This window comes from Trachypithecus francoisi, unplaced genomic scaffold, assembly GCF_009764315.1.
Source record: "Trachypithecus francoisi isolate TF-2019V2 unplaced genomic scaffold, Tfra_2.0 Lachesis_group8, whole genome shotgun sequence".
Taxonomy (NCBI): Eukaryota; Metazoa; Chordata; class Mammalia; order Primates; family Cercopithecidae; genus Trachypithecus; species Trachypithecus francoisi.
This window is the reverse complement of record NW_022681473.1, coordinates 54,974,572-55,000,322: the sequence shown is the minus strand read 5'-3', so window position 1 is coordinate 55,000,322 and position 25,751 is coordinate 54,974,572. Positions and strand designations below refer to the sequence as shown.

At 48.2% G+C, this 25,751-nt stretch overlaps 2 protein-coding genes across 7 annotated transcripts in view; one reads left to right on the top strand and one right to left on the bottom strand.

The window, feature by feature from the left end:
• The window catches only part of SBF2 (SET binding factor 2), a 547,644-nt gene extending 540,439 nt beyond the window's left edge, over nt 1–7,205 (bottom strand). For 3 of the 4 annotated variants that reach the window (XM_033206047.1, XM_033206049.1, XM_033206048.1), the window contains exon 1: nt 7,009–7,205. In XM_033206047.1, coding sequence (XP_033061938.1) covers nt 7,009–7,063 — 55 coding nt within the window. In that variant the 5' untranslated portion in view covers nt 7,064–7,205. The remainder of the gene's footprint in view (nt 1–7,008) is intronic. The other variant, XM_033206050.1, reaches the window with a different exon arrangement.
• Nucleotides 7,206–18,239: 11,034 nt separating this feature from the next.
• Nucleotides 18,240–20,651, top strand: ADM (adrenomedullin). Of its 3 annotated transcripts, none has more exons than XM_033205464.1 (4): nt 18,240–18,483; nt 18,921–19,039; nt 19,191–19,340; nt 19,574–20,651. In XM_033205464.1, the coding sequence occupies exons 2-4, from the start codon at nt 18,942–18,944 to the stop codon at nt 19,878–19,880; spliced, it is 555 nt and encodes a 184-aa protein (XP_033061355.1). In that variant the 5' UTR covers nt 18,240–18,483; nt 18,921–18,941; the 3' UTR covers nt 19,881–20,651. The 3 variants fall into 3 exon arrangements, with proteins under 3 accessions (XP_033061355.1, XP_033061354.1, XP_033061353.1); XM_033205463.1 differs by having other exon boundaries at nt 19,571–20,651; XM_033205462.1 differs by having other exon boundaries at nt 18,245–18,483; nt 18,921–19,340; nt 19,571–20,651.
• Nucleotides 20,652–25,751: the final 5,100 nt, after the last annotated feature.

Sequence of the window (25,751 nt, the reverse complement as noted above, 5' to 3'; positions counted from 1 at the left end):
GTAACAGATTAAATTTAAAAAGAGTAACTAGAACTCTCATACGTTGCTAGTGAAAATGTAAAATGGAACAGCCAGTTAGGAAAGTTTGTCAGTCTCATACAAACAAGACACTTATGACCTAGCAATTCTTCTCCTACATATTTACCCAAGAGAAATGAAAACAGGAACATATAAACATTCAAAGATCTGTATGCAAATGTTCAGAACAATTACGTTCACCATAGCCCAAAACTAGAAATTCAAGTGTCCTTCAACTGGTGAAAGGATAAATCATATCATATTCAGCAATAAAAAGCAACAACTGTCAGTAAATACAACATAGATAAATCTCAACTGTATGATCCTAAGTGAAAAGCCAGACACAAAAAAACTGTATACTATTTATATGACATTCTAGAAAAGACAAAAACATACAGACAGAAAACAGATCAGTGACTGCCAGATGGTAGAAAGGGAACTGACTACAAAGAGGCATGAGAGGACTTTTTAGAAGCATGAAAATGTTCCCTATCTATCTATCTACCTACCTATTTTTAGAAACGGAGTCTCAATCTGTCACTCAGGCTGGAATACAGTGGAGTGATCATGACTCACCGCAGGTTCAAACTCCTAGGTTCAAGCAATCCTCCCATCTTAGCATCCCAAGTAGCTGGAACTACAGACATGTGCCACCACACCAGGCTACTTTTTTTTTTTTTTTTTTCAAAGATGGGGCTCACCATGTGGCACAGGCTGGTCTCAAACTCCTGGCCTAAAGCCATCCTCCAGCCTCAGCCTCCCAAAGCATTGCCATTATAGGTATGAGTCACAGCGGCCAGCCCTATATCTATACCTTGATTGCAGTAGTGGCTACACTAATGTATATATTTATCAAAACTCACTGAAATGTTCACTTAAAAGAGTAAATTTTATTGCACGTAATTTATACTTTATTAGACATTGTTATGGGATCTTTAGGGTGTCACTTTTCTGGCCAGAAACCTGTGGCCGGTGGCGCCTCTGCCCGAGTTTTGCTCAGATCCGCTAGGCTTGCTCTACCCACTCGGCCTGGTAGGCTACACTCAGCTCACGCTACCAGCCTGGACCCCATGCCTCCAAGAAAGACTGGAGTCAGGCGTGGAGCGGTGAGGGGTATGTAAGCCGGCGTACAGTCCGGCCACTGCGCAGTTAGACATGCCAGCTGCTGCCACAGGGTGGGCAGCTCCAGGTACTGGCATGAGTGCCAGCTCTCTGCAAGGCTGTGGCTGGACCAGGTGCACCACAAGCAGCTTCCCTGGCTGGCACCGGGGAATGCAGTGAAACTCAGAAGCTTGAAGATGCCAGGAACCATAGGGCCCCAAAGATGGGGTCACAGCCCCAGCTTGGGGAGCTCCCAGGTCTGGGCTCCCAGAAGGCCCACCACAGCTCTTCTCCCCCTTCCTTCACCTGCAACATGGTGAGCAATGGGCATGTTTCAGCTCTGCTTGTGTTACAGCTCTTTTACCCTCGCCATTCAAGGGTCCCAAGTTCTTGTCCTGTGACCAAGAAGAATGAGGTCCTCAGGTAACAAGTGGAGGGTGAGCAAGACAGAGGAACTTTATTGAGCAACAGAACAGCTCAAAGACCCACAGTGGGCAGCTCTACTCTGTAGTAGGGTATCCTGATGAGTGTTCAGCTCCTAGCAGAGAGGGTAGCTCCTTTATGCAGGCAGGTCACCCCATCAAGTATTTTCTCAGCAGTGAGAGTGGTTCCTCTCTGCAGCTGGTCATCCCAACAGGTGTTCAGCTATCAGCAGAGAGGGCAGCTTCTCTCTGCAGCTGGTTGTCCTGCTGTCTGCAGCTCTCAGCAGAGAGGTCCTAGACTACAGTGGGTGGCTCCTCTCTGCAGGCAGATTGTCCCATCATCTCTTCAGCTCTCAGCAGAGAGGGTAACTCCTCTCTGTAACTGGTTGTCTCGTCATCTCTCCATTCTCTGCTCTGGGCTGAGCCTGCAACTTTTATGGGCCTCAGACAGGGAAAAGGGCACGCCGATTGTCTATTGGTGGGCACAGAAAAGGTACCACAAGTCCTCACTCTAGTCCATAGGACTGGCAGCCTGGCCCCCAGCCTTCAAGCCCTCCCCGGCCTGAAGGTGAGGCCTCACCAGAGAACTGCCCACTTCCGCCCAGCAGCCTGTCTGCTTCCTGCTGCCATCCATGAAGCCCAGGCTGCTTGCGTCAAGGGGTACCTGCAGGCCTGCGCCAAGCTGCCCTCAAACCCCTCCTATGGTGCTTGTCAGGGCCCAAAGTCCAGAGGGGGCCGAGGAGGCAGGGGCCTAGTGTGTCAGCGCTGACCTAAGTGTGTACACATCTGGCTGGGCTGTGACAGCACCCTGGTTTGGCCCCAACCCCGCTCCGAGATTGGAGCAGGCACCTCCAAGCCTACAAGGGCAGGAGGGATGCCTCCTCTGGCCCCTAAGAGTGCAAAGAGGCCTGGGTCCACAGCCCCAACTTGGGCAGCTGCAGCTGTGTGGGGTGGGGGGCTCCTACTCATGGCCCCTAACAACACAGGGAGGACTGGGTCCACAGCTCTGACTTGGGTGGCTGCAGCACACCCAGGAGGGCGGGACTGCTGCCTGCTCCTGGCTTTCATCAGGTCTGTGGAGTGTGCAGCCCCAGCCATGCCCCCTCGTAGCCTGGAGCCGGGGCTCCAGGTTCTCGCTGGGCCCAGGCTGGTATCCAGGGCAGAGGCAACATCTCTACCAGCTCCCCCTTACCCAGCTTGTGGCCCTGCTTAGGGGGATGCCTCCAGGAGCAGATTGTGGGTCCTGGGCCCGGCCCTTGGGAGTGTCAGGCCTGGCAATCACCCTGATGCAGGGTGGAACCCAGAGATGCGGCCCTGGGCAGCCCTGCTCAGACCCTCACCGTGAGGCACAGGAACCCGGTGCCCTCGGCAGGGTGGATGCAGTGACCACGCTGCTGGCCAGGTCCCTGAAGCAGGCACTGCTCCCACTTCCCGCCCCAGACCCCCAAATCGCACCTCCAGCTCCGCCTCCTACTCATACCTTCCCCGCAGCATTGGTGGGCAAGAGTGGTGACACAGGGTCAGGAGCCCGGGAGGCTCTGGGCCTGAGGGAAGGTCCTGCCAGAGGCACGAGGGCGGGGGCGGTACAGTTGGTTTTCTCAGGGACACAGGGCACAGGTGACCCACCAGCATCACTGCTGCTCCCATAGCCGCTCCTGACACCACCGCCCGCACCTCCCCATGACTAAAGAAGAATTCTCCCAAGTTAAAAAGTTACATATTTCACTATTGACATTCTATAATTTATACAAGCTTCTGGATTGTGTTACTTAAAAAATTAATCTTCCTTCTCCTTCCCTTTTCCTGCTGTGAGAAGAGCAGTTGTCATGGTACCCCTGGGGTGAAGGTGGATCCCTGGGGTGGAGCTTGTCATATTGCCATAGACCAAGAGAGCTAAGGAGGGAGAATGTGTGATAGGGGAAAAGCCAAACATTTTGCTTCAGAGCCCAAGCATTAAGGCAGGAGGGGAAAACTGGCAAAGGGCACTGGGGTACAACAGAGTGAGGATGTCTTCCAATGGAAGCAGCTCACCGTGGGGTGTCAGAGTCTGAGTGGGGTAAGAAGTGTGTCCACCAACAGTGGAGAGACCAACATGAGGAGTCATAGCCAGAGCGCTGGGGAGGGTGTCCCTGTATTGAAGCATGCTGGTATAGACTCTTAGATCCGGAATGGGGTAGGGGGGTGGAGGAGATGTAATGAAGAATCCAAGTCCCAGCAGTGAGAGGAATGGATGGCAGTGAAGATGGGAGACTGAACAGTAAGTAAATACATTAAGGATAATGGAAGCCAGATTTCTCACTGTCAGAGAACATTACAATATGAAAAAGGAGAAAACTAGAATAGATCCTGGAATATTTTATTGAAATTGGAGGTATCAGTATGAATTCATAGTTTTCAATATACAGAGATAAATATAGATATAAACGCATACATACCTATACTTACCAGGCCTGACCACTAACAGGACCTGGAAGCAGTAACAACCCAACAGCAATAAACATACTAGCCTTGACTGAGATCTTAGCTTCTAAATGTCATTCTCCACTAAAAGGAACCAGGGATCCCTAAATGGCTGATTCCAGAATCAAGGCAGGGAAAGTACAAGATGAGCCAGGTACAGGTTCTTGTACCAAAAAGTAAAAAGATGTTCTCAAAGAGTGATGGGGATGTACCATAAGAACACAGAAGCCAGCTTGAACAGCTCTCACTGGCCAAATAAAGAACAATTTGAACATCAAAATAAATAATGCTATAGTCTGAATGTTTATGTACTCTCCCAAAATTCATATGTTAAAATCCTAACACCCAAGGTAATGGTATTATGAGGTGAGGACTTTGGGAAGTGATCAGGTCATGGGGGTGGAGCCCTTGCGAATGGGATTAGTTCCCTTTTTAAAGAGACCCCAGAGAGCTCATGTGACCCTTAAGCCTTATGAGGTTAAATTGAGAACATGGCTATGAGGAAGCAGGTCCTCACCAGACACTGAACCTGTCAGAGTCTTAATCTTGGATTTCTCTGCCTCCAGACTGTGAAAAATAAATTTCTATTGTTTGTAAGCCACCCAGTTTGAGGTATTTTTGTTATAACAGCCCGAATGGACTAAGGCAAATAGTAACAGAATATAATCCACTAAACACACATACACACACACACACACACACACCACACAGAGAGAAAACCATGACTCCATGTAGATGTCAAGAAATGATTAAGAGTTTAGTGAGGAACAAGATATTTACATAGTTTCAAAGTACATGACAAAAACAATCAACTATTAACTTTATAGTGGAGAAAACTGACAGATATTACTTATGTCAAGTAATCAAAGTAAAAATAACAACGAAACAAAGTGAAATTGTGCACCACCTGACAGGATGCAGTGAGCATCACTTCTGTGATATCCTTCCCAAGCGCATATTCGTATGTATCTAATCATGAAGGAACAGACAATCCCAAATTGAGGGGCAGCCTACAAAGTAACTGACCTGTAATTGTTAAATATGTCAAGGTCATGAAAGTTAGGAGAAGATAAAGGAAATGTTCCATATTGAGGGAGACAAAAGAGACATAACATGAACGCAACACATATTGCTAAACTGGATCCTTTTGCCAGTAAAGAGATTAACAGCACAATCAACAAAACTTGAACCAGTCTGAGAACTAGATGGAGTACTGTATCACTATTCATTTCCTGTTTTGGTTATTGCACTGTGATCATGTAGAACATTCTTGTTTGCAGAAAATGCACATTAAAGTATTCTGGGATGACAGGGCATCAGGTCAACAGCTTCCTCTCAAATTCTTGGGGGTGGGGGAGAATTTTTTGTACCATTCTTGCAAATTTTTTGCAAGTCTGTTATTGTTTCAACATTGTTGGCCGGGCGTGGTGGCTCAAGCCTGTAATCCCAGCACTCTGGGAGGCCGAGGCAGGTGGATGACAGGGTCAGGAGTTCAAGACCAGCCTGGCCAGGATGGTGAAACCCCGTCTCTACTACAAATACAAAAATTAGCGAGCGTGTTGACAGGCAACTGTAATCCCAGCTACTCCAGAGGCTGAGGCAGAGAACTGCTTCAACCCGGGAGGCAGAGGCTGCAGTGAACCGAGATCGCACCACTGCACTCCAGCCTGGGCAACAGAGCAAGACACCATCTCAAAAAAAAAAAAATTGTTTAAAAGTGTGGGGGAGGGGCGGCACAATGTCACTAAAAACTAAAGGTTAAAAAACTGATTTCCCACACTTAATCTTGATAAAAAAGAAACATCAGACTATGCAAAATTACTAGGAAATAAAATTTTGGAGCCAGAAGTTTAAAAATTTAATATTTCTCTTTAACAACTGATCTCAATCAGGTCATGACTGGTGAGAGGCAGAAGAACATGAAAGGTTCCCACTAAAGGAGAGGAAGTTCTTAGGAGAGGAATAATGAGAGAGACAGTGGACCACGAGTGGGTAGAACAATGGCATTCTGGGCTACCAATGGCTGTAACCATCAGGAAAACACAATCTCAGCATCTCTGAAAAATGAAGGGGCTGTGGAGCTGATATCTAGAATTCCTTGCAAATATGGGACTAGAATTGCCCTGAAATAGAAGTGGTTCCCCAGCTCAATTTGTTATTACATTATGCTTAGCTACACAGGAATACAAAAGAATGCAAATACAGAAATAAACGTGCATGAACCGCGAATTATCTTAAGTTGTGGAAGTCCATCAATTAAAGTGTAAAATACAATGCATTTGCCCAATTCTTTCTAAGAAAATTCTGTGACAAATAAAAAGAACAATGAAAACACATTAGAGTGAAACAAGATCACCTTCAGTGGCCAGCTGGCTGTCCCTAGTTAAAAGACAAGTCATATCATTGTGAAGTGTCACAATGTGAAGTCACATTTGTCCTGAAAGAATAGGGAGCATTTCCTAGAAAGGTGTAAAAGTGCAAAGAATCCTTTCCCCTTCCCTGGTACTATGCGTTCCTTAGGACGGTCACTAGGCCCCCAACAGCACAGGGGTGAGGTAGCACTGGACTCTCAGCACTTCCTTTCGGAGAGGACAACCCCCTGCGTCACTGGTTACTCATTCAGGATGCAGGGCAGAAGTTTATCCCCGAAGAACTCAGCACAGTTGGCTCCTGCCCTCCCAGCCTTGCGGTCCTGGGCCCAATCCCAGGGCTCTGCCCCGGGTACCCGGCAGCCTCCATCGGGAGGGTCGCGAGACCCCAACTCGCCTCCGGCCAGCCCAGCGGGTGCGCCCAGGGGCTGGGCAGACGCGGCGTCTTCCCTCCCCCTACCGTCATGCCGGCCCCCCACGCCCACCGCCAGGCTCGGCCCAGCCGAGAAGGCCGGACGCCGACCGCCCGCTCCTCCGAGACTCGGCCTGGCCCTCCCAGACGCCCGGCCCCGCGGAGCCCACTGGACAGCGGCCGGGGGGCGGGGAGGCCCGGGGGCGGCGCCGCCCCACACCCTTACCTGGCTTCTCGTGGTCATAGCCTACCACGATGAAGTAGTCAGCCAGCCGGGCCATGGCCGCCGCCGCCGCGCTCGGGAAGCGGGTGCCCGTCGCCGCCCTCGCCCACCCGGCCCGGGAGGGCTCAGCATTTTCCCTGCAGCGGCAGTAGCGGCAGCGGCAACGCTTCAGCCATGTTTGACAACCGAGGCGCGCTCTGCGCTTGCGCGGCGCCTCGTGCCCGCTCCTACCCCGCCCCCACCCGCGCTGGCTCGGCTACCCCAAGCCCGGGCGGCGAGCCCACCCCCACCCTCGGCCGGCCTCGCGGACTGCTGCACTTGGGGAGTGGGCGGCCAGGCGCGTTCCCGCCACGCGCTGCCAATGCGGCCCCTGGAGGTGGTTTGAGGCCTGGATGTTGCTTCACGGCCCCCTCCCCCTCGCTGTTTTTCCTAAAGCAGGGGGTCCTTCCTTCCGCCTTCTCTATTCTGTTTGGATTTGGAAGAAGGGACGTGGAGAGTTGAGGGGTCACTTGGGAAACTGGCTGCTTCCTCTGCTCCCCACCACCACCAAAGATGAAATTCTCCCGCCCTCGGTTGGAAGCAAGGAATTTGCACCGACAGGGCTTTTGCTGCATGTTTCCTGTTTATGTTGTGTAGATGGGAATTTTAGAAACATGCCACCGAGCAGACGGGGGAGGGAGAGGCTTTTGCGCAATTCTCCAAGGCGCCTCGAGTTTCAATGCCGGGTGGGCCGGGGGCGGTCGGCCTGGGCTTCCCCCGGAGCGCCCCGGGGAGCCAGATTCCACCGAGGAACGCGGCATCCCCGGGATCCTCCCGAACTGGGTTGGCCTCTCCCTGGGGAGCCCCGCCCGCCTCGGCTTGCTTCCCTCGCAGCGGTCCCAGGGCTCTCGCAGCCCGTACAGGTAGTGACTTCCAACTTCCCTGCTCAAACACGCACAAAAATGAATAAATGGTCCCGTCCTTCCGTCTCGGGATTATCCAAGTCGCATGCTTTTTTGTTGAACCTCATATTGACCATTTCGAATTTGGGTGGTGCGACATTCAGATGAACTTACTTTGTCATTTGTTAATCTCTCACGAAGTTTTGGTAGTAGAATTTGTACAAGTGGTAAACCAAAGTTTTGGAAATCTCTGGTTTAGAAGTTGTCTTTGTGGTTGCTTATCACTGTTCACTATTAATTGAGGGTTTGATCCTTCATATTTACATATAAGACAAGGCCTCTACCAAATATTTTTAATGAGTAAAAGTGCGATTTTCCCCAACGACCAGCAGGAAGCCGCAATGGTTCCGACTCTGAACTGAGAGAGTTGACATCTCAGCTCCTGAAGATTTACTCTGCTGTAATTTCCCATTTCCCCTTCCTCTGCCACACTTGTTTCATCTACAAATTGGGAGGGTTGGGCTGCACTAGAACTGAAACTGAAGGAATACTTGAACTCCAGGACCTCTATGTCAATTGCTAATGGTAAAACTGAATCAGCTGAATTTGCAAACGTGGAGGGAAGATAGTTTGATCCTGAGAATAATTAAACCAAAAAAAAAAAAAAAAAAAAAAAAACCTCAGTCATACCCCATGTAGCAATCCTCTCTGTAACTTCACTGAGACCTCATCACCCAACTTGATCACTTTCAGCAAAGAATAATCTTACTTCCTTGGGAGGCAGCCCATTCCACCGTTTAACAGCCCTGTTGTTAGAAACTTCTTCCTTATTATCTTAGAGTTGTCTTACTGTAATTTCCCCTGATTCTGCTCTCTGGAACTATCCAGAAAAAAATAAAATCTATCTTCATATGATAGATTTGTAAGGCAGCTATCATATTCCTTCCTGACCTCTTATCTAAAAATAGGGTAAAATTCACATACGGTAAAATTAGCCGTTTTAAAATGTAGAATTCAGTGGCATTAAGTACATTCCCAATGCTGTACGACTACCATGTCTATCTAGTTACAAAACATTTTCATCGCCCAAAAGAAAACCTCACAACCATTAAGCAGTCATTCTCATTCCCCCATCCCACAGCCCCTGGCAATCACCAATTTGCTTTCTGTCTCTATGGATTTACCTATTATGAATATTTCATGTTTATATCATACAATATGTGACTTTTTGTGTCTGGGTTTTCTCATTTAGTATATTGCTCTCAGCTTTTATATGGGCAGATGCAGTACAAGGTTGTAGTATCACGTTGAAGTATCAACACTTCATTATTTTTTATGACTCAATAATATTCCATTGTATGTTGTATTAGACTGTTCTCACGCTGCTAATAAAGACAGGATAGTTTATAAAGAAAAGAGGTTTAATTGACTCACAGTTGCACATGGCAGAAGGCAAGGAGGAGCAAGGCGGCAGACAAGAAAGCTTATGCAGGAGAACTCTCCTTTATAAAACCAAAAAATCTCGTGAAACTTATTCACTATCACGAGAACAGCGCGAGAAAGACCTGCCCCCCCATGATTCAATTACCTTCCACCGGATCCCTCCCATGACAGGTGGGAATTATGGTGTACAATTCAAGATGAAATTTGGGTGAGGACACAGCCAAACCATAGCATATGTATATACCATATTTTGTTTATCTGTAACAACCCATACAGACATATGGGTTGTTTCCACCTTTTGGCATTGTAAATAGTGCTGCTGCAAACATGCATGTACATGTATTTGAGTACCTGTTTTCAATTTTAAGGGATATATTCTTGGGATTGGAATTACTGGAATAAGTAGCAATTCTGTTACTACTGTTTCCCACAGTGGCTGCATCATTTTACATTTTCACCAGCAATGTACTAGGGTTCTAATTTCTCTGCATCTTTGTCAACTCTTGTTTTCCTATTGTTTATGTTTTGTTATAGCTATCTTAGTGTGAAGTGATATCTCATTGTGGTCCTGTTTTGCCTTTCCCTAAAGACTAATGATGTTGAGGATCTTTTCATGTGTTTATTGGCCATTGCTAAATCTTCTTTGGAAAAATGTCTATTCAAGTCCTTTGCCCATTTTAAAATTGATTCTTCGTCTTTTTGAGATTAAGTTGTAAGAATTCTTTATATATTCTGGATACTAGTCCTTGTCAGATATATGATTTGCAGATATTTTCCCATAGTGTACGTTGTCTTTTAATTTTCTTTTTAAAATTTTTATGCCCTATTCCCCCCAGATATTTCCTATTTTATTTTATTTTTCATTTTATTTTTATGTAGAGATGATGTGATGTTGCCCAGGCTGGTCTTAAACTCCTGTCCTCAGGCAATCCTCCCATCTAGCCCTCCCAAGGTACTAGGATTAGAGGCATGAGCTTCCACACCGAGACTTCATTTTCTTTTTTTTTTTTTTGAGACGAAGTCTTGCTCTGTCGCCCAGGCTGGAGTGCAGTGGCCGGATCTCAGCTCACTGCAAGCTCTGCCTCCCGGGTTTACGCCATTCTCCTGCCTCAGCCTCCCAAGTAGCTGGGACTACAGGCGCCCGCCACCTCGCCCGGCTAGTTTTTTTTTTTTTTTTTTAATATTTTTTAGTAGAGACGGGGTTTCACCGTGTTAGCCAGGATGGTCTCGATCTCCTGACCTCGTGATCCGCCCATCTCGGCCTCCCAAAGTGCTGGGATTACAGGCTTGAGCCACCGCGCCCGGCCCATTTTCTTGATAATGTCCTTTGGCGCAAAACAGTTTTTAATTTTGATGAAGTCAAATTTTTTAGTTTGTTTCTATGCTTTTAGTGTTATATCTAAAAATTTATTGCCATATTAAAGGTGAGATGAAGATTTACTCTTGTTTCCTTCATAGTTTTAGTTCTTCTATTTAGTACTTTGACCCATTTTGAGTTAATTTTGTAGTGGTAAGGGGTCTCATTTTACCTTTTAAATGTCTTGACTTTTATTTCATTTGCAAGTACTAATTTAAATTATTTTAATTTTTTAAAATTAAAGTTTAGTTGTTTTTAAGCCTAGAATCAAATGCTATCTGCTTTTAGGCATATTTCGTCTGTTACTGTCATAAATAGACTTCCAGTCCATTTGTAAACACCCATTTTGTCACATAGAGATTTTAACATATCCTAGGTATATGTAGAAAGGCACTGTATGTTTGTATATACATGTGAACATATTTTGTATACACTAAAGCTGTGTTTTGCTTCTCAGCCAACAGCTGCCAGGCTGCTGAAACTGATAAGCCCTGACAAGGCAGCCTGATTACTGAGGTTGGCGGAAAGCCAGACCATCCCCTACGATAACCACCATCACCTTTCACCAAAGAGAGAGAGAGTAAAGCAAGCCCAGATTTGTTTTCCTGAAGGCTGGTGGGAGCAGGAAGGGAGGAAGGATATGTAACACTCTCATGATGTGTACCTGGCAGATGCCTTTCTTGTTTGCTTTAGAAGACGAAATAGGCAGAGCGCGGCGGCTCACGCCTGTAATCCCAGCAGTTTGGGAGGCCGAGGCAGGTGGATCACCTAAGGTCAGCAGTTCGAGACCAGCCTGACCAATATGGTGAAACCCTGACTCTACTAAAAACACAAAATTTAGCTGGGCGTGGTGGCAGGTGCCTATAATCCCAGCTACTCAGGAGGCTGAGGCAAGAGAATTGCTTGAACCCGGGAGGCGGAGGTTGCAGTGAGCCGAGATTGCACCATTGCACTCCAGCCTGGGCCACAAGAGTAAAACTCCAGCTCAAAAAAACAACAAAACAAAACAAAAAGACAAAATAGAGCTGATTATCAGTGAGCGAGGCTTATCAGCCCATTGCTCCTAGTGGGCTATTGCGGAGTAAGTGGTTTGATCTGTACAGTCATTTCAAGTGCTTGCTGTGGTTAGCCACAGTAGTTCAAGGAGGCAGTATGAGAGTTAGACTTGAGCAAATGTCAGCAAGCAGGGCTGGGGCCTCTTCAGATCATCTCTACCAAAGCATAACAAAGGAGACTATGCAGCTGTGTTGGAAAATTCCCTGATCCATTGCTATATTTTCAACCATTTAGTTCCTAAGCAAGAAATTTAATGAATATTACCTTTGACAGCTGTCTCTCAGCCCCACATTCATCACTCAGTCCTATTGTTCCTACTTTCCAAATATGTCCACTTCTCTCCACTCTCACTGCCACCCCACTAGTCTGAGCCATTATCACCTTCTACCTTCATTATTGCAAAAGGTTCTTAACTGTTTTCCTAGCTTCACTGATGGTTCCAAACTTTCTATATAGGTAAAAGTCAAGGACAGTAAGCAAGTTATTGAACCTGTCTCAAAATTAAATTTGTATAGCAAACACACCATTTCTACCTTGAGTGTGTTTGGGGTGCAAAGAAGAAGCTTCATAGATGACACAGAAAGTGTCCTGGCCAGGCACAGTGGCTCATGCCTGTAATCCCAGCACTTTGGGAGGCCAAATCGGGCGGATCACAAGGTCAGCAGATGGAGACCATCTTGGCTAACAACGGTGAAACCCCGTCTCTACTAAAAATACAAAAAATTAGCCGGGCGTGGTGGTGGGCGCCTGTGGTCCCAGCTACTCAGGAGGCTAAGGCTGGGGAATGGCGTGAACCCAGGAGGTGGAGCTTGCAGTGAGCCAAGATCAGGCTACTGCACTCCAGCCTGGGCGACAGAGTGAGACTCCATCTCAAAAAAAAAAAAAAAAGAAAGTGTCCTGCAGTTGAGGTCACATGTATGATGAGATGAATGGTTGAATCTTAACATTCATTTGAAGTATCCCTGACATTAGCAGCTACAGTATAGGTAGGTACTGTAAGAGTTTATAGGCTGCTTTTACTCAGATCGCATGCTTGATGAGCAGGACTGGCTACATAATATGTGGAGTCCAATGCAAAATGAAATGTAGGACTGCCTGTTCAGAAGTGTTGGAGAATTTCAAAACAGCTTCAGCAGAGCATTCCACCAAGTGTGGGCTCTTCTGAGAGCAGGCCGTGTGCTACTGAACAGAATGCATGTCAGTGAAGCTGGTAAACTTCAGGGTGGAATGAGCATGTGTATGTGGGGGAGGGAGTATAATAAACAACGTTATGGGGGGACTAGACCCTCTCCAGTCTCTCCAGAGTACACCACTGTGCTGCTTCCTTTCTTACTCCTTTCTCATCTATCTACCACATTCCACAACCAAAACAATCATTTAAATAAATGTGTATCAGATCATGTCTCTCCTGTCTTCAAACCTGTCAATAGTTTTCCATGTCACCTTAAATAAAGTGCAAAATCTTCATGTCTGAAAGAGTCCTGTTTACTCTGACCCTGATGACCTCTTTAATCTCATTTCAGGCCTCTTTTTTCCATCATTCAATGCATTCTAATCAAACAGGACTCCTTTCATTTTTTCTAATGTACCAAGTTCTTTCCCATCTATGAGTGTTTGCACGTGCTGTTTCCTCCATTTGGAATGTTAGATCCCCCTAGTCTTGCTTTGTCCTTCAGAATACTTAACACAGTTTATAATCATGTAAATATGTAATTCCGATAAGGATTTGTTTATATCTGGCTACGTCACGAGGCTGTAAGCTCATTGAGGGTAAGTTTGTTGATGACTGCATTGGTGATTACTGTATGTTGAGAACTTAGCACAGTGCTAGGTATATAATACATACTCAGTAAATATCTGTTGAAAGAATGAATACACTATCAATTCATTCAGGCTTATACATCATAATTGTTTCTTGGCTGAGCACAGTGGCTCATACCTGTAATCCTAGCACTTTGGGAGGCCGAGGCGAGTGGATCTCTTGAGCTCAGGAGTTCAAGACCAGCCTGGGCAACATGATAAACCACATCTCTATAAAAAGAAAAAAGAAAAAATATAAATGTATATACATATATAAAATAATTGCTTCTTTCCAGGTGCTTCTAATCTGATACCACAAGATCCCTACATGATGGTTGCTCTCATTAACACCATTCTCTTTGGCTATGGATGATTCAAATAGCCTAATCATCATCTCTTTTATCATCCATTCATTGATGCCATTTATTGTGACCTCTGTAGCAAATTTGTCTTGAAGTAATTTCATTTTGTCTTGTTACAGGTGTTATTGTAACAAGCTTCTTTAGGTTTACTACTTTCTCTTTTCTCTCTCTCTCGTTTTTTTTTCTTTGTAGGGATGGATTTTTGCCATGTTGCCAGGCTGGTCTTGAACTCCTGAGTTCAAGAGATCCACTTGCCTTGGACTCCCAAAGTGATGGGATTACAGGCATGAGCCACTGTACCGTATCATCTCTTCTCTTTCATTTGTTCTGCAGCGATTTACCTTATTTAAGCTTCAGGGAGGTTTGCCTTCTGGCTTTATCAGGTACAAGAACTGACTGTTACTCTCTGCCTATTTTGTACAGGAGCACAAAAATGGGGCAGCAAAACCATTACTTTTCTTTATGCTGATGCTCTGGAAAATATTATGCCCTAAAAAGGGAGGTTAACTGTCCTCCTTGCCCTTACCACTGCAAACCAGACAGAAATTTAAAATATGGAAACAGTGCTTTTTATTCTGTGTCAGGGTTTTAAACTTGGTCAACCTCCCAGAACTGTATGCCTATTTTATACTTTAATTGGTTTATGTACATGTTCATTTTTCTGGAAAGGATCTATATTTTTATTAGGTCATTAGAGAAGTCAGAGATCCCAAAAAAGTGCCCTGGGCTTTGTATCCTGCTTTACTTCTCCCTGTAAGTGATCGAATCCACAAGGCCGATTGTGTCCTTTCTCTAAATCACTTTGTGTTATGACTTCAGGATGCATCTTGAACTTTGTTTTCAAGTGAACTTTGTAAACAAGTCCTCAGCTTAATAGACATTATGAACTATATTAATAATAAATGCATCATAAAATTTCCTGTTTGATAAAGGAGGCATCTGAGATAATTATGCAATGCACTTAGCTACTCACATTTTAGTTATTCTTATTAATATCATTGATATTTATTATTTTTCATTGCTTCCCTGAAAGACCTGAGTATGGCCACTCTGGCTTTAGGAACTGTGTCCACAGTGCTGGCTGATAAACCACTACCACACATTTTTTTAAAATTCCAAACATTTCTAAGAATCAGGCTTGGATGTAGGGCCTAAAAATCATTCAATTGGAATGTGAAGAAGTTGAAACACCATTATGCAAAAACCCTTTAGCATATGTGTATGTATGTCACTCTAATGTCAGGATGTACACATTTATTACAGTGCTTTGGAGGTTTATTTATAATCTGACCTTTTAAAATTCTGGAGCATAAAAAAAGTACATCTTCATTAAGGGTTTTTTTTTTCTTTTTCTTTCTCTTTTCTTGCCAGAAACTTTAAAGATGTTTCTTCCTCCACTTCCTTCCTTCCTTGTACTGTCCTTGCTCAATGTGAATCTACAATCACTGCCACTTGAATGGATGCAACGTATGTTAACAAATCCCCAGGATCAGAACTCCCACTGCAGCATTTCCTTCTCCATAGAACCATTGAATCAGAAATGCATTCTAGTGATTTTTTGTCATTAACGATGATTAATTAAGCAAATTTGAGATTTCATGAGAAAAAACATAGATGCCCAGATTTAACAAATTCCTTATCTTTTTTCGACTTAAACCCACGACGCTTTGGGGAGCACTCTGGCCCCTGCAAGCGGGGAGCGCGCGCGCACGAGCGCACACACACACACACACACACACACACACACTCCAAGATAGGGGCTTTCTAGCAAAATCCTTTGAGCTGCCAATCCAAGATTTTACTTAAAGAAAGAATTGACTTGGTTCTCAAGTGACAGATCTCTAAGTGCCAGAGCGACAAAATGCACCAGGCTGATAAGGTGCGTGCAAAGACTCTCAGGTGGGAATTCTTGGCACAGCCACAACGTTGCTGGCCTAGGCACCCGAGGGTGGCAGAGCCTAGCCTCTGAGTCTCCCTCCACTCCTGGGCTTGCTTTCCTTTTTGAAGCTGCCTGCAGCTCAAAGAGGTGTTTGAACCAAGAGCACTCGCTTCGCGATCCTCCTGGCAGAGCGACAGCTCAGTTTCCCCTACGGAATCACCGGCTTTTCTAAAGGGCAGCGAGGTACAGTCGCAGAGTTCTCTGGAGAACGAACACTCCCGCCCCCCCCCCCCCCAGAACTGGTGGAGGCTGGAAGGAACGAGTCCAGACCACGGGACCTTCCCTGGCTGTGGGCCGACGCCTAGCTGTCCTTGACCTCCCCAGCAGTCAGAGGCGCGCGCGGGAGAAATGAAAGTAAAACCTGTCCTGGCGCGGACCCAAGTGGAAACGGGCGACAAGTAGGTCGCATCCTCAGAGAGACTGATAGCCAGTCCTGGATCGGTGGGAAGAGCTTGACTCGCAGAGGATAAAGTGAAAGGAAAAGGAAATGGGAGACAAGGAAGAAGAACAATAGTTAGGCTGGGGAGGCTCCTGGTCATCCAGCAGGCGTGCAGTTAATAGCTGCTGTCTGCGGTGCAGACGGACTAGCCGCCCGGCCAGGCCGCTGCAGTGACCGCCCTGCCCCCAGCCAGGCGGTCGGATCCCGACCAGTGCTCGGTGCTGCACTCCTAGAACCCCCCGCGTCCTAACCCCTTACTAGGGCCAGGGTCAGGGCCCGGAATCTGTCCTCCGTCCTCAGATGGAATTCAGGTCCGCTCAGGTGGCTTCTTCCAGGAAGAGTCCTTAAAATAAACAACCTCGGCGCGGCCATTTCTTCCCCAGGTGCAACGTCCACTGTTGAGTCCCGAGAGTGAAAAGGCGGCTGAGCCAGCGGTGCGCGGCCCAGACAGACCACTCTGGGCAAGGTCCGCGAGACCCACCGCCCAGCCGCCTTTGCACCGGAGCTCAGAGCCATATGGCAGAGTAGGAAAGAAGCTTAAAGGTCTGTTGAGGACCGGCTCTAAGATGGGGACACGAGAGATGGGACGTGACTCGCCCACCTTCACACAGCGAATTGCCGGGAGGTGAGGACTAGAAGCCTCTTTGGCTAGTGGTCTTGCACCCTTGGCCTCTCCGTCGAGTCGCTGGGCTTCAGGACATTCCAGTAGAGGAGTGGTTAGTAGGACCCCAGAAACCCACAAGCAAGAAGCAGGAAGCCCCGTGGCTTAGCCTTTCCTTCCCAATTTGGCCCCCAGGAGAGAAGTAAGAAAGAGCAGAAGCTGTGATGGAAGAGCACAAACGGGTGACAAACGTGTTTAGCGTGATTCATCATGAACAGGCACAAATTCTTTGGGCGGGGGCTAGGACTCTCCTTTCCCCCTTGAGAAGACGGTGACCCCAGCCTAGAGGAATCCACACCGCGCCCCAGTCGGCCGTGCTTGCGTGTCGGGCCGAGTAGGGACTCTGCTGCTTCCCACCTGCAGAGTGACTTCCCCTCTCTGCAGATACCTCCGCTCTCGGAGCTTGAATTTTCTACCTGCTGAAATGGGAAAAGTAATGTTACCTTCCTTGCCTGACTCAAGGCTGGGTGTGAAGCTCAAAGTAGACTGGGATGTGGCCGTGCTTGGTAAACTGTAAAATAATTAGCATACGTGAAGCGTTAGTGTGCTCCCTGGCAGTCAGTCCTCACGTTTACGATGGATGAATGAAGGCAGCCAGGCGCACTCTCAGGTTATGACCTTATAAGGCATAATAGGATTACAAGAAGGCAAAATGAAACAGTATATTTCCTCCTAATTTTGGTTATTCCTATGTTTCCAAATAGAAATGTAAATTCTGAAATTTCAGATAATTCCCCCCTCCAAATCCCAATTCTCAATTTAGCTTTTCTGAGATTTGTCCCTACTGTGAAATCTTACTAGCCCATCCCGAAACCCCGGGGTCTCGGTCCTCTGGGGGACTAGTGAGTCCTGCTCCTCTCGGCTCTGCTCCGTCCCTGCCCCGGCCCCTCCGCGGGAGTCTGGGGTCGCGGCCGGGTCAGGCGCCAAGCCGGCAGGGGGCGCGGTCCACTTGAGTCCACAGCTCCCCAACTCCGGGGCTCGGGCTATCCGCGCGGTCCCTCCCGCGGGCTCTTGCTGTTTTTCGCCAGGAGGCTTTGCACTCCAGGCTGCATAGGTCCTGGATAAGGACCTCAAGAGGTTGTAGTGGCGCCCGTTGGCCCCGGGGTACTGTCTGAACCCTGTGCCCAAAGAGTTAGGGCTGTAGCAGTTCCTGCACTAACCGCCCGGAGCCCATACCTAAGCCCTCTGGGCACGAGGGACCTCCTCTCCCCCCAAGTCCCCCTTCCCCCATCCCAACCCCAGCCCCGAAGGAAGCAATGCGCGCGTCCGAGAGCAGGAGCGCGCGTGGCTTAGTAAAGAAAGGGAAGGCAACTGGGCAGCACAGGCCCCGCCCCGCCGCTCCCCCACCCGTGCGCTTATAAAGCACAGGAACCAGAGCTGGCCACTCAGTGGTTTCTTGGTGACACTAGATAGAAGAGCTCGAGCCTTGCCACTTCGGGCTTCTCACAGCAGCTGGGCTTGGACTTCGGGGTTTTGCCATTGCCAGTGGGACGTCTGAGACTTTCTCCTCCAAGTACTTGGCAGATCACTGTCTTAGCAGGTAGGTGCCGCAGACGCTGCGGGTTAAGAGGTGGAGTGGGGGCAGTGCTTGCCAAGGCCCTAAACTGGGAGATCTGGGTGAGGGGAACAACCCACTCTGGGGGATTCTCTGAGGGATACACCCCATATCCTGGGCCCAGCTAGTGCACACAGCTGGAGATCCAGAGACCCAGTCACCTCTGCTCCGTCAGCCAAGTTCCAAGAAGTTGAGCAGAGACCCTCTGGGAGCCTGGCGGGGTGCAGCGGCCTCCCGTGCGGGGCCTGTCACCCGGCAGGCGAGTGCAAACGCCTCTGGCGCCTCTCTGCGCCGAAGGAGATAAGTGCCAGGGAAAGCGCGGGCTAAACCCGCCTCGCCGGGGCCCCTGCCCGCCCTCCGTGCCCCGCCCGAGTGGTGCAGCTGGCCCGGGTGCTCACGCTCGACTCTTTCTTCTTTTCCAGGGTCTGCGCTTCGCAGCGGGGATGAAGCTGGTTTCTGTCACCCTGATGTACCTGGGTTCGCTCGCCTTCCTGGGCGCTGACACCGCTCGGTTGGATGTCGCGTCGCAGTTTCGAAAGAAGTGAGTCCGGGGCAGCCCCGTCCCCCGTCCTGGTACCTGGCAGGCAAGGGGAACTGACCGTTGGTCCCGAAGGTCTAGAAGTGAATGGGAGCAGGGACAGGCCAGGACATCGCCTGAACGCACGCGACTCGGGTCTGCTTGTGTTTTCCAGGTGGAATAAGTGGGCTCTGAGTCGTGGGAAGAGGGAACTGCGGATGTCCAGCAGCTACCCCACCGGGCTCGCTGACGTGAAGGCCGGGCCTGCCCAGACTCTTATTCGGCCCCAGGACATGAAAGGTGCCTCTCGAAGCCCCGAAGACAGGTAACTACGCCCTGTGCTGTCCAGGGACGGGAGGGAAGGAAGGTGTGCGGGAGGAGCTCTCCGTCTCTACTCCCCTGGCCCGGGGGGATCGTCGGGGCTGGACGGCAGCTCAGATGGCACGAGCAGTTTCCAGCTCCCTCTGGCCCTAGAATGGCTCCCGTTCCTGGTGTTGGGGCCAAAGCTCTGCTTGATGGGGTCTCAAGCTGGCTTTCTCCCCCGCTTCCCCGAAGCAGTCCGGATGCCGCCCGCATCCGAGTCAAGCGCTACCGCCAGAGCATGAACAACTTCCAGGGCCTCCGGAGCTTTGGCTGCCGCTTCGGGACATGCACGGTGCAGAAGCTGGCACACCAGATCTACCAGTTCACAGATAAGGACAAGGACAACGTCGCCCCCAGGAGCAAGATCAGCCCCCAGGGCTACGGCCGCCGGCGCCGGCGCTCCCTGCCCGAGGCCGGCCCGGGTCGGACTCTGATGTCTTCTAAGCCACGAGCACCCGGGGCTCCAGTCCCCCCGAGTGGAAGTGCTCCCCACTTTCTTTAGGATTCAGGTGCCCATGGCACAACGAACAGTCGCGCAAGCATCCCGCTGGTGCCTCCCGGGACGAAGGACTTCCCGAGCGGTGTGGGGACTGGGCTGTGACAGACCTGCAGAGACCCCGAATCCGGGAGGCACCCTCCGGCGGCGATCTCTGGCTTTGCAAGGGCCCCTCCTTCTGGGGGCATCGCTTCCTTAGCCTTGCTCAGGTGCGGGTGCCCCGTGGGGGCGGGATGCAGCAGAATCCGAGTGAGTGTTTGCCAGGCTTAAGGAGAGAAGAAACTGAGAAATGAATGCTGAGACCCCCGGGGCAGGGGTCTGAGCCACAGCCGTGCTCGCCCACAAACTGATTTCTCACGGCGTGTCACCCCACCAGGGCGCAAGCCTCACTATTACTTGAACTTTCCAAAACCTAGAGAGGAAAAGTGCAATGCGTGTTGTACATATAGAGGTAACTATCAATATTTAAGTTTGTTGCTGTCAAGAGTTTTTTTGTAACTTCAAATATAGAGATATTTTTGTACGTTATATATTGTATTAAGGGCATTTTAAAAGCAATTGTATTGTCCTCCTCCCCCTATTTTAAGACGTGAATGTCTCAGTGAGGTGTAAAGTTGCTCGCCGCGTGGAATGTGAGTGTGTTTGTGTTTGTGTGCATGAAAGAGAAAGACTGATTACCTCCTGCTTGGAAGAAGGAAACACCAAGTCTCTGTATAATCTATTTACATAAAATGGGTGATATGCGAACAGCAAACCAATAAACTGTCTCAATGCTGATTCATTCTCTCGGCTCGGCTCTCGCGTCTAGGGAGGGAGCGTGCCCTGGTCCCGGCCCGCCCAGGAGCCTTGGGGTCCCGCCGCCGGGCTTGGGAAGGTGGGACGGCAGCGTGTGCAGGTGCTGGCTCTACTCTGAGCGGGCTGAGCTGTCACGAGCTCTGTTCTCTGTGTGGGGCGCGCAGAGCACGTGTCCTGGGTGCGAACCAGGGCTTCGCGGAGACGCCCGAGGTCACCGCCTGGCGTGGCGGCCAGGCCGGGCGGGGGTAGGGGGAGCCCTAGTGGGTTGGCAAGCCTGGACTCTCGGGTTGCGCAACGGAGTCCTAGATTTATAGGGTTGCTCACAGAACCCTGCGCGAAAGCGCGCTTCGAAAAGTTGGGGTGGTCTCTGAGGCCTTCTAAGAGAAGCATTCCCCCTGCCTGCCGCGGTTGTTAAATTTCCAAGGCGCCCCAGCAATGCGTTGGGACACGTCCGGAAAACCCAGTAACCGCCAGTAACCCCCAGTAACCCCAGGTCTCCCCCGGGCCTGAGCGCCCGCGGAACGCGGGCTCATGGGCGAGGCTGTGGCGCCCCCTGCAGGCAGCTGAGACAGGCCCAGCGCCGCCAAGCAGTACGTGCGGTTTAATAAGTTCTGCTACGTGGGAGTCAGCACACAGCCTTAATGAAAGAAAGAAAAAAAGAAACAGTTTGCAGATGCCAACCAGGGCCGTCCCCCTACACCCCCCAGACCTGCACCGTGGCTCCCTGTTCTGGGACAGTGACTCAGCGCCCACACGCTGCGCTGTGTGCAGCTGCCGGCTGGAGGCGGGCGGGACGGACGTGCCGCCGGAACCGTGAGCCTCCGACGGCCTGAGACCTTCATTGTTCCGCCTCCCCTAGCCCCTCACCTCTTCCTTCCTCCTTCCCAAGCCGTTTTTCATTTTTTTCTTCACTTCTCTCCAGCCTTCCTCTCTCTCTCTCCTTCCTTCTTACTTTCTTTATATGCCTTATCTTCTGAGAAGGTTGATCGCAGTTCCGGCGATAGACAGACACTAAGCCCTCTTTGAGTGACTAGAAAGGCAGGGGACATAGGAATAGTTAGGACATAAGGGGAGAGTAAAGAGAAGGACCCCTGATTTTGATTTCAGGGTGCCCCGTTTGTCTCATCCAATATCCTAAGGACCCAAGATGGAGATCAGCTACTTGTCCTTTCCAAAAAGCTTCCCTGGCCTCAATGCTTGTAGGTGATCTCAGAAACCTTCCTGGTGAAGAAAACCTGAAGGTGAGTTTGGAGAATGGAAATGTTTCCAGGGTGGCCTACGGCCTTCTAGGGCTTTTGCACATTACAAGGCCCCCTCCGAGGGGCTAGGTTGTTTAGTTTCTTGCAGAAGAGGACTGCATACCCACTGAGAGAGAGGGGTCCTAGTCTGGGGTCCAGAGATACCTCATTTCAAAGCAGTTTCAATTTAAAAGGAAGTAAACTCGAGCACGTAGAATTTCCTTAAGACCATACAAAGCCTCAGTTTGGGCACCTGGCTGTTGACAGTGCCAATCTCATATAGTTTATTGTCCTGTTTGATCTTAATAATTGTGTGAGGTTTGCCAGAATTGAGGGGATTAGAAATGCAGCTACAGACCATTCTTGTCCTCAAGGGCCTTTCAGAAAAAGATTCACTTTGTGGGAATTCTGTGCCAGGCACCGAAAATGTACCAGGCATGTATGAATGAAAAGTGACTAAAGATTCCTGTCATGGAATTTCTGTGCCAGTGAGTGGGTTCTGGGTGGTCTGAAGGGGCTACAGAAACTGCAGAGAGCAGCAAACACTTCAGCCTCACAGACGGTGGCTCAAGATTAGACACTCACTCCTTTCCTTGAGCCAAGGTTTGTCCTGTAGCCACAAAGCACTCCAGCCAAACCTCACCCTGGCACAGCGTCAGCCAGCAAACAAAGCTGCCAAAGGCAGGTTGGGCACAAGCTTAGGGCAGTTATGAGCAGGGAACAGGCGTCTAGCCTTGTGCTGAGGAAGTCTTCAGGGAATTCAAGGCAAGTGAAGAAGATGGTTCAGCTCTGAGATGAAAGAGGCAGCTGCTCAGCTGGAGTCCTTCCCGCTGAGAATCCTGTGACTGGAGACATGTGCAAGGAGACAGAGACCCTCCTAGGACCAGTTTGGTATGAGTTCAGGATTAACCGAAGGTCACCATCAAACCCTGGGCCCTTCTCTTTGAGGTGCTGAAGCTTATCAGGATAGGGACTCCTGATGCCAAGAACACATCGTTTATCAACAGTGATGAGTCATTTGTGAGCTGATTCGACCTGTCCACAGCTGAGGAGTAGTCACAGCTTTTATCTTTAGCTACTGTTGCTTGCTATGGGAATGGTACCATCCAAGTGTAATCAAACACAGGGTATCAGGGAATTTCTTGAAAAGCAAACACCTTGGCTGAACAGCTAAGGGTGAAGCGGAGTGATGGGGAGGAATGGAGACAGATTCTTTTTTTAGCACTTGCTTGGTGTCAGATATTCTCTTTGCCACTTTATATACCTTATCTCATTTAATTATTATAACAGCCTTGTGAAGTGGGTGTTATCTGTTTATAGATAAGGAAACAACCTCAGAGACATAAAGTAACTCAGCCAAGGTTACACAGTGAGTAATAAGTGCTGGAGCCTGGATTTGCACCCAAGTGCTACAGGCTATTTTGATGCTCTAAAGACATACGGAGTTGGCCGGGTGCGGTGGCTCAAGCCTGTAATCCCAGCACTTTGGGAGGCCGAGACGGGCGGATCACGAGGTCAGGAGATCGAGACCATCTTGGCTAACACGGTGAAACACCGTCTCTACTAAAAAATACAAAAAAAAAAACTAGCCGGGCGAGGTGGCGGGCACCTGTAGTCCCAGCTACTCGGAGGCTGAGGCAGGAGAATGGCATAAACCCGGGAGGCAGAGCTTGCAGTGAGCTGAGAACCGGCCACTGCACTCCAGCCTGGGTGACAGAGCGAGACTCCGTCTCAAAAAAAAAAAAAAAAAAAGACATACGGAGTAAAGTGGGATAATTTTAACATTTAGATTCTCCAGCCAAATGTCCCCAAATGTCCTCTAAAACAGGGATAGCTTGTAGAGGTGATTTACACCTGTGGTTCTGAAAGATTTACATGAGGGCTGGTAGAATAGGGAAGGAGAGCTGCTTCAGCAGTAAGCTCAATGAGTGCAAAATAAATAAATGAACTGAGTTTTAAATTCTTGGTCTTGGTTTGAAGAAGGGATTATAAATCAACCTTTTTCCTCTCCTGAGCTAAGCCACTGACCTCTTTGGTTAGAATTGCCAAATATAGTTAAAATATACACTGAAGCTTCAAGAGCTGGTTTCGGCGGGGAAGGCCTTCTGAGCTATTCCTGGCCAAATACAGTCCCACACTGTAGATCTTAAGTTGCCTGGAAGAACACCTGTGTCTACAAAATTGCAAATAGAGTTTCCACCCTTGAGGTGGGACCTTTTGTCTTGGCAACTGCTGCTTAAAGCAGCTTTTCAGAGGATTTTCTGAGCTGACTCTCAGAGAGCGAGAGAGAGCTATGACATAAGGCCGCTCCTTTCCCCAGCTGAGAAGGAGAAGGCCTGATTATCCTGAGTCGCACAGAGGTTTCTGCCAAAGCCAGGCTGGAGACTTGGTCTTCACGTGCATGGGAAGAAGGGTGAGGCTAGATAGCTATCTGGTGGTCCCACTGTTCTTGTTCCAGAGCTGTTTGGAACATTCTGGAAAAACAATAAAAATGACTGTGGCCACACAGGCAGCTGAATTTAGTAGGTTTTGGTACATTTATCCAACATTAGGAAAGTAGTTTTGAGTATTAAAATACAATTTTAAAGCATAAAAAGGTATTTTACTTATTTACAATATTTATTCAGTGTAGAAGAAAAAGATTCACCTGTAACACTACTTTCAGATATAACCACTATTAATATTTTAGACATTTTAATCTTTTATTTATTTATTTAGAGACACGGTTTTGCTCAGTTCCCAGGCTGGAGTGCAGTGGTTTGATCAAGCTCACTGCCTCAAACTCCCAGGCCCAAGCAATCTTCCTGCCTCAGCCTCCTGAGTAGGGGGGACTATATGCATGATGCCTGGCTAACTGCCTTTTAGACATTTTTGTATATTATACATATACACGCTTTAAAAAATTGAATTAAGTGGAGAGAGTTGAATTAAACCTACTCAGTTTAAGGCAAATTGTCATTACCAATCTGTGCAAGGCTTCTCTCTTTTTAAACTTATTTTATTTTTTCTTCTTTAATTTCCATATCCCTTCACATCTCCTTTATAGGAACCCTCTTTAATGTGTTTGATATCTGTGCTTATTATAGTATACAATCTTGTAAAATCTGCTGTTATTTCACAACTGCATGTTTTTAACCTGCAAACACATTGTGTTAAAATATTTATTGTTTCCTAATCTCACTCAGCACTTTAAAAGAATTATCCAGGTACATTGTTTCCTCTTACTGCTGAATATTACACTATTTTATGGATCTGCCACATTTTACTTTTCTTGTATTTTAATGAGGGACACTTGGGTTGCCCCCAGTACCCCTCTGCCACAAACAATATGTAAATTAAGATTCCATTTCATGTCCTCTTATGGGTCTAAATGAAAATTTCTTCGAGATATATACCCAGAAATGGCATCATTTACTTGAAAGCCTTCTATATACAGATTATGTTAAATTGTATGAGCTTGCTTTCCAAAATGCCTGTACCAGTATGGATTTGCACGAGCAGTGCCTGAGAGTTCTCACCTCCCCATGTCTTTGCAATATTTATATGTATGATGATTAATTTCATGTGTCAACTTGACTGGGCTAAGGGATGCCCAAATAGCTGGTAAAAAATTATTTCTGGATATGTCTGTGAGGATGTCTCCAGAGGAGATTACCGTTGGAACCAGTAGACTGAGTAAAGAAGCTCTCTCACCAATGTGGACAGGCATTATCTAATCTGTTGAGACCTGGAATAGAACAAAAAAGGCAGAGAAAGGGCAAATTCTCCCCTGTTTTCTTGTGCTGGGACATCCATCTTGTCCTGCCCTTGGACATCAGACCTCTTGGTTCTTGAGGTTTCCAAC

Coding starts and splice junctions, on each gene's coding strand:
- ADM (XM_033205462.1), top strand. CDS start 19,015: ATGTCGCGTCGCAGTTTCGAAAGAAGTGAGTCCGGGGCAGCCCCGTCC. Junction 19,341..19,570: donor TCTCGAAGCCCCGAAGACAG/GTAACTACGCCC, acceptor GCTTCCCCGAAG/CAGTCCGGATGCCGCCCGCA.